The sequence below is a fragment of the Neopelma chrysocephalum genome, unplaced genomic scaffold (genome assembly GCF_003984885.1).
Source record: "Neopelma chrysocephalum unplaced genomic scaffold, ASM398488v2 Primary Assembly neopelma1_42b, whole genome shotgun sequence".
NCBI classification, from domain to species: domain Eukaryota; kingdom Metazoa; phylum Chordata; class Aves; order Passeriformes; family Pipridae; genus Neopelma; species Neopelma chrysocephalum.
This window is the reverse complement of record NW_020897701.1, coordinates 2,972,032-2,980,025: the sequence shown is the minus strand read 5'-3', so window position 1 is coordinate 2,980,025 and position 7,994 is coordinate 2,972,032. Positions and strand designations below refer to the sequence as shown.

Genomic DNA, 7,994 nt, shown 5'->3' with positions numbered 1-7,994 from the left:
CCCGCGCCGGGGCCGCATGAATGGAGGGGGGGGCGGTGCGGGGGCGCGGCGCGGCCGCCGCCGGGTAGTAAAGGCTGCGCGCGGCGCGCGCGGGGGTGCGCGAGCGGCGCGGGCGGCGGGCGCGGGGCGCGGTAGCCGCTCCCCCCGCCATGGTCGCCACCGAGGGGCTCCGGGAGATGGAGGGCAGCGCGCTGCGCCGGCTCGTGTGCCGCGACGAGGCCGGGGCCGGCGGCGCCGGGCGGTGCCTGGTGCTGGACTGCCGCCCCTTCTTGGCGCACAGCGCCGGCCACATCCGCGGGGCGCTCAACGTGCGCTGCAACACGATCGTGCGGCGGCGGGCGAAGGGCGCCGTGAGCCTGGAGCAGATCCTGCCGGCCGAGGGCGAGGTGCGGGCGCGGCTCCGCGCCGGGCTCTACGCCGCCGTGGTCGTGTACGACGAGCGCAGCCCGCGCGCAGAGGCCCTGCGCGAGGACAGCACCGTGGCGCTCGTGGTGCGCGCGCTCCGTCGCGACACGGCGCGCGCCGACATCCGCCTCCTGGCAGGTACCGCCGGGGAGGAACGGGGCGGGGGGGGGAACCGGGAATGTCCGATGGGACGGGGCCGCGGGCAGCAGCCACTGCCGCCCCCGCCCGGGAATGGGGGTCCGGCCTCGCTGAGCCCCGAGCAGGGCGCTCCCGCTCTTCCTCCTCACGGCGGTCCTCCTGAAGTTGGGAGGCGGCGGGAAGGTTGGGGGGGGTCGCGCCCCATGAGGCGGTGCCCCCCCAGGTGGGATCCCAGGGCGATCGGCAGCGCCGACGTTCCACCGGCGCGTGGGTGCCCGAGCGTAACGCAGTCCGAGCCGGACTGGGGGGAGCGAGGGGTGGGACAGGTCCCGTGTCTCTGCCTGGGACCGGCCCTGGGCAGGGCTGGCACAGAGACTCCGGGAGACAAGGTGCAAACCCAGGTGGAAGTGGGGAGAGGGAATCCCCCACTCTTTGTTTGAGTTCGTCCCCAGCCCCGCAGTGCAGAGAAGTCGTTTGTGCAAGACCAAATAGCTGCTGTCACGCCGATGTCCTCTTGCAGTGGGCAGAAACCCCGGGGATGCCTTTTGCCACTACAGTAAGGATCAAGGCTTCCCCCCTCTGCCGTGTATTAAATGAGAAGCTGTGTGCATTTGGAGCTGCTGGTCCTGAGAATTGCCGTGAGGTGATTTAGAGGAGAGGGATGCTCAGCCGGGGTTCCTGGATGAGCTCTGTGGGGTTTTTTCTTTTTTGTTTACAGCCTGAGAGTCCATTTATTCCTTGGTTTACTTACAGCAGGGGGAGGATGTGTATGCAGAGTAGCAAATCCATTAAGAGGCTTGATAGATGGAGGAGCTAGCACTTCTGTTGTACTAGATACAGTAAAAACAGCAGGAGCTGTTCTGAGGATGTGATACGATGTGCTGCTGTGGGAGTGCCTGCACAGCAAGGGTTCACTTGGGAGCAGGCTTTTGGGTCCTTCACCATGAGCCACTGTGGTGCTGGGAGCCATGCATGTGGCAGGAAACGCTGCTCTGCTTCAAGGGTTGCCTGTGTCAGCTGAGAGCCTCTGGTGCCTCTGTGGTTTTCATGGGAGGTTGTCTGGGGTTTCCAGTCCTTTACTTTTAAGGAGTGGGCTCCTAGACACTCAGTCTCGGCACTGTAGACTTCTTCCTTGCTTACCACAGAGCTACTAAAAAGATCAATCTTGCTCTGATTTCACAGGAGCCACACTAACTCAGAGCTGTGCATGCCCAAATGCGACTTTGTTGGGTGTGGGTCACGATGAAGACCCAGATGTGTTTTGTGCACATCAGGATGCTCCAGGTTCCCTGTGGAGCAGCCTGGCTGCATGTTGCTTGGCAGTGGGCACCTGTGCAGCACAGTTCCTGTTCTGGGCAGCCAGGAGCTGCACACCCCTGCATGGAGCTGCTGGATGTGGTGCTTGGCTGAACAGGCATTAAGTCTGATGAGATACACTGAAGAGAAACATCTTTGACTACTGGAAAGGGTCTCTTCCGGCCATCACCCTGGGCAGCTTTTCCCTCTCAGGATGCTGGGATATGGGAGATACAGGGATTTTAGGACCGGATCCCTTGAAGTTGTCTAACAGGGTCTCTTGGTTTTGGATGCTCTGTCAAATCGAAGCAGTGGACTGTAAAGGGATGTCAGGCCATGGAAATGCAGGCTCTGCAAACTGTCCTGCCTGCGTGGGATGAACAGTGCAATGCAGTGATGCATATTTACGGCTCTGCTTTAAGGTACTAGAGCCCTTCTTTGAGTGGGGGGAGGAAACCACAAAGGACACTGGGATGCTGGTAGTATTGGTCTCTAGCTGCCTAGGGATTCCTGGGCTACTTTGCTTGAGATGCTTGCATCCGTTAGTCTTTTGAATGCCTTGTTCGTGGCAGCCTCAGAGCTAAGGCAGGATAAGAAATATGTGTCCTGCTGTATGTGCTCTAGTAAGCTGAAATCTGCAGGCATAGGTCCTGCAGTTGGGTTGAGTCTTCAGGAACCATCCTGGGAGTCACGGCTTGGACTAGCTAGTGTCCTGTGGTGATAGTAAAATACGTGATTTTTGTTGATTTTAAGGCTCAAGGTCAGACTTTACACGGATGTCAGGGTTGTTATTTGATTTGAATGAGAGAAGCAGATCTCACCAGAAGCATTTATTTGCAGCCAACACTGCAGTTTCCCTGTCCTGGGAACTCAGTGGGGTTTGCTTTTGTTTTGCGTGCCATTAGGAAGATCTGAGGTCACCTTTGCTTATGCCTCTGGCAGCAGGTCAAAGGAACAAGGTGCTCTATGTTCAGCTTGCTCCCATGTCCTTGAGAGGCAGCAGACACCTCAGGAGGGCAGCTTTGCTGTGGGCTTAGCTTCGCTGTACCTGGCCAGTGCCAAGGCTTCCCTGGTTTATTGTTTTGGGAGCTCTGGGCTGAAGGGTCAAGCTGGGAAAGTAGCAGATCTGCCTGTGCTTTGTGACAGAATGATGTGTCCAGGGAAGCTGGGAACTGAAAACAGTCTTTGGCCTTGAAGCAGTTTTCCCATTTAAGTCTGAGGATGCTGGTAACAAACCCTCTGTTCGTCATCTTAGAGAGCAACGTTGGCCTCAGTCTGGGGTTTTGGCCAGCAGTGTGTAGGGGACTAAACTCCTGGACCGGAGACTTTGGGTAGCCAAGATCATTGCAGAGCTCTTGGTGCTCTTGCTCCAAGGGAGTGGTGGGCGCCTCAAGGATTCCCCCCTTGCTGCCAGGAGCCTGGTTGCTCATCCTGGGGCAGGAGACCACACTCTATTACTGTAGCATCATCTAGTGGCCAAGGGCATGGTGAGACATGTCAGCTCCAGCTGTGCTGTTTTGGAGTACAGTGAATGTAGCCTGGGATAACACTTTGCTTCTCTCTTCTTACAGGGGGCTATGAGCGCTTCTCCTCAGAGTACCCTGAGTTCTGTGCAAAAACCAAGTCCCTGAGCAATGTGTCACCCCCCACCAGTGCTGAGCCCTTGGATTTGGGCTGCAGTTCCTGTGGGACCCCCTTTCATGACCAGGTATGTGTAGAAGCCCAGTGCTTAGCTGTTTTGACTGCTCCTTCCAGCATTGCCACCTGGTCCTGCTGGAGTCTCTCTGTTCTCTCTCAGCTGGGGCCTGCAGAGCCAGAGCCCTGCTTCCTTTCCTCTCCTGGGAGAGCATGGTGGTCCTCCTGATCCCAGAGTGTTTGCAAGCCCTGGGGAGTGGACAAGCCCAAATCCTGTTAACCCACACCTGCGTGCTTCTGAACAGGATGAAGAAGGGGAGGGCTGAAATAGGTTTAACAGTCTTGGGAAGGCAGCCTTTGCTCCCTCTTTTGAGGGCCCTGGATCAGGTGCCAGGTTCCTGCACAGTTCAGGGTCTCCAAGCCTTCTGGATGTTTGTCCTGCCCACAGCTGTTCTCCGGTCACCCCCATATCTGTTGTTTTTCTCTGTAACAGGGTGGACCTGTGGAAATCCTTCCCTTCCTCTACCTTGGCAGTGCCTACCATGCCGCCCGGCGGGACATGCTTGATGCCCTGGGCATCACAGCCCTGCTGAACGTCTCCTCAGACTGCCCCAACCACTTTGAGGGGCACTACCAGTACAAGTGTATCCCTGTGGAGGATAACCACAAAGCTGACATCAGCTCCTGGTTCATGGAGGCAATTGAGTATATTGGTGAGTGCATGTGCAGACGAGTTGTGTCCATGTGTGTTTTATCAGGGGGAGGTTCCTGCCTCAAAGACCTGGAACCTTTGGCTCAGAGGGGGCTGGTGTCTGGCAGGGTCCAGGCCATTGTTCACACTGGTGGGAGGGAGGTCAGCCACCCAGCTGCAGGTTTGGTGAGGGGTTGGGCTTTGCTGGGTGTCAGTCTCATGTCTCTTCCCTGTTGCCCTCCAGACTCAGTGAAGGAGTGTTGTGGCCGGGTCCTGGTCCACTGCCAGGCTGGTATCTCCCGCTCAGCCACCATCTGCTTGGCTTACCTGATGATGAAGAAGCGAGTCAAGCTAGAGGAGGCCTTTGAGTTTGTCAAGCAGCGCCGGAGCATCATCTCCCCTAACTTCAGCTTCATGGGGCAGCTGCTGCAGTTTGAGTCACAGGTGTTGGCCACCTCATATGCAGTGGAAGCTGTCAGCCCCTCGGGGACACTGCGGGAGCGGGGCAAGGCCACCTCCACCCCCACCTCTCAGTTTGTCTTCAGCTTCCCAGTGTCTGTTGGTGTCCATGCCACCCCCAGCAGTCTCCCATACCTGCACAGCCCCATCACCACGTCGCCCAGCTGTTAGCTCAGGGGCTGAGGCCAGCCAGGCAGATAGTGCCAGGCGTGGAGGGGGCACACAGGCATAGAGCCCTGTGATGTTAAGCAATAGTGCCGGACACTGCCATTCACCCTGGACTCAACGTCTTTTTTGTAGGGAAATTTCTTACCTCATCTTGGTTTGTTTGCTTTTTATTGTCATGTTTTGAAAGCACGAAAGTTGTAAAAGCCACAAACCCTGACATTGTCCAGGCTCTTTGGGGGAGGAAGAAAAATGATATACTGGGTTTCCTCAAGTGCCTGGTCTTCATCTGTTTCCATCCATATTTTACTGTCTTGTTTCTTAAAAAAAGATACACCTCCCCTTCTCCCCATGTTTCTGCCCCTAGCTCACCCAGGGTGAAGAGGAAGCGTACCCTCTTTTTATTGTGCAGCAGTCTTCCCCCTTGCACAAAGAGACCTGGGGGGGTGTGTGGTGGGTGCTGCTCACTTGAGCAGCAGGTAGACTGGGTGACAAGCAGAGCTGCAGGCAGGGCCATGGGGCAAGCTGGAGTGGTGGCAGGGGCTGCCTGCACTCAACCTCAGCCGTGCCAGTGGCTGGGGAGATCGGGCAGGAGCTGGCAGGCACCTGCCAAATCACCAGCTGAGCCCATTCCATTCCAGTGGGGGAGAGCAATCTCTGTGGTTGGGAAGTGGTTTGGAGGGGGAGATACAGTTTGAAATGCCTCTTTTCTTGCCTCTGTGGATCACTGGTTTCTGCGAAGCCTTGGTCCAATCTCCTGTGGGTTTAAGATGAGAAAAAAGGGGTGGGGCAGCAGTCTGGGCTGCTTTTGATTACGTTGTTGAGTTTCTTCTCCGCCCATCCCACTGCTGCTCTTCTTCCAAAAGAAGAAGGATGGAACATGGGTGGGCTGTAATGGAAGAGAGTAGCTGCTGGGTGGAGGACAGGCTGGCCCAGAGATGTCATCCATCCAGCATTTTCAAGCTTTCCTCCACCTCATGACCAGTGTCTCGCTCACCTGTGCAACATTTCTGCAGCTTTTGGTCCAAGCCTAGAAAATGCCTCATCTTCAACCCACCTGGAGCCTTATTTCCCACCCTACCTCTGTCCTTCCCTGCAGTCCAGTTCAACACACAAGATGCCTGTGTGGCTGATGTACATATGTATGGTTTTGTTCTTTTTTTTTTTTTTCTAGAAATTAACTTTTTATTTATTGCCTGAGGGAGGGAGGAAACACTGTTTGGAGAAAATAAAAATAAACCTGTTTTCAACAGTTGTGGCTGGAGCAGGTTTGTCCTAAGACCAAAACAGAATAGCAGGTTTTGCACACACTTCACTTTCACAGAGCAACTGTTAAAAATGTATTTATTGAATTTTAAACTATTACAAGTATTGCAGATCAGACATTTAGCCAAGCACATTTATAGATCAAACTCAGTTGTTACAGAGATGTTACCTAAAGTCCACCATGTAGGTAGGCTGAGAACCTGCCCATCGTCTTCAACTTTGAGAGAGAAGGTAAAGGAGGAAATAAATAAATGATATCCCAGCTTCAGGTAATTGGCAACCAAGAGAGGACATATACAGGGCTAGTTATGAAAACAAGTTTTACAAAAAAAGGTCTAGAAATTCGGTCCCCCAGGTACACTGCCATTTGGGTTACCAGAGAAAGCAATTAGGAATGACGATGCACAAGCTCATGGGACTGCAGCACAGAAAATCCCCATTTCAATTTCCAAAGCTGAAACATCTGCAGATGTTAAGAAAGTGTCAAAATTATCTTGTAATACAGAGACTCTAATACTCTACATTAGTAATTAATGGGACCAACACTAAAACTCACCACCAACAGGTCCAGCAAGACCAGTACATCAAAACCAGTCAGATAATACAACCGGACAGGCATATGTGTTAGCACAACAGGAAAGGCATCTGCTTCTCACATCCCCTACTGATTCCTGGGCTCATTCACCTTGCTACAGAGATTTTAACACACATACACTGTTCCCTGATCCTCTGGGTTTCACATCTCCTGTGTGTTCAGAGGTGGGAACACCACCACTGCACCTCTGTGCACGTCCTGATGCTCTCTGAAAGACCAGGAGAACATGCTCTGGGACTGTGCCAAGCCACCACCTCTGAACAATGGATTCAAGTCTGTGGAGGTTCACAAGCCAATTCCTACCTGAGGCAAGAACTGAATCTGTGCTTTCCCAGGTCTTCCCTATCCGGGCTGCAGCATAGCTTAAAATGCTGCAAAAATACCTTAACATGACTGAAGCATGCCTTAGATGCATCTCCTTTTAGATTTCTGAGCTAGATTTTCTGTGGCAAAGCAGCATGGAAACGGAGAAATCCCACTGAAAATAAATTCACACATTTCCTGACATTCAGCTTCTGAGAATGATTAGCAATGCTCAAACTAATCTGTTTTGTGGCTGGACCCTTCCTTTTACCCATCTTGTAAAAACCTCTTCTGGGCAATTTCTGTTAACAGTCCCATATGGAAATTCTAGGCAGTGCCTGAACTGTGCAGGAACTCTGATGTCACTGCAGGGATGCAGGAGTCTTTTTTGAGATTTGCCACTGTTAAGTAGTTCCCAGAGGCCATGCAGTGGCACATGTTAGCATCCCTCAGCACTTCAGGCATTCACAGAGAGCAGACACCTCCTGTAACCTACAACAAACACTAGGAGCAGCTGCTTTCCAGAGCCAAGGAAGTGTCCTTCTCCAGAAGCTGCTCTGTCCCATATACCACACTCCTTTTCTGTGTCTGCTGCCCACCAAAGCCAGCAGTGCACAACATTTTGTGGGGCTTTCTTTTTGCTTCAGTGTAGAATTTTGGGGTACTCTGGTTACCAACAAGCAAAGTATAAGTTCGCAGGCAAAATAAATTCCTGCTATATAATGCAGTGGGATTCAACTGCATCACATGCAAACACTCAAAACAGAAGTTAGAAAACCATTGCTTATTCCTTGGACTACAGACCAATAGTGACTGCAACATGGTGGAACTAGTACAAGGGGTTTGTAACAGTCTCTGGGGAGCTGGGATCAAACATGATTGGTTGGTAAAAATAAGGATTGGAAAATAAAATATACCTTATTAAGGTACTGTACTCTGCTTTTAAACCTAACAGAAGTTTTGCTGACAGCATTCAGATTACAATGTCACTCTGCACCAGATATCTAATTCATCAGTCTCATATAAACAGTTTCAGCAATG

The 7,994-nt window shown here is 52.9% G+C and overlaps 1 protein-coding gene across 1 annotated transcript; it reads left to right on the top strand.

Annotated features, from left to right (window-relative positions):
- Positions 1–127: 127 nt before the first annotated feature.
- On the top strand, positions 128–6,041 carry DUSP4 (dual specificity phosphatase 4). Its single transcript, XM_027676952.1, has 4 exons — positions 128–543; positions 3,411–3,547; positions 3,968–4,187; positions 4,410–6,041. Exons 1-4 carry the CDS (start codon positions 150–152, stop codon positions 4,793–4,795), a joined length of 1,137 nt encoding a protein of 378 aa, XP_027532753.1. The 5' UTR covers positions 128–149; the 3' UTR covers positions 4,796–6,041.
- Positions 6,042–7,994: the final 1,953 nt, after the last annotated feature.

Coding starts and splice junctions, on each gene's coding strand:
- DUSP4 (XM_027676952.1), top strand. CDS start 150: ATGGTCGCCACCGAGGGGCTCCGGGAGATGGAGGGCAGCGCGCTGCGC. Junction 3,548..3,967: donor GGACCCCCTTTCATGACCAG/GTATGTGTAGAA, acceptor TCTCTGTAACAG/GGTGGACCTGTGGAAATCCT. Junction 4,188..4,409: donor GGAGGCAATTGAGTATATTG/GTGAGTGCATGT, acceptor GTTGCCCTCCAG/ACTCAGTGAAGGAGTGTTGT.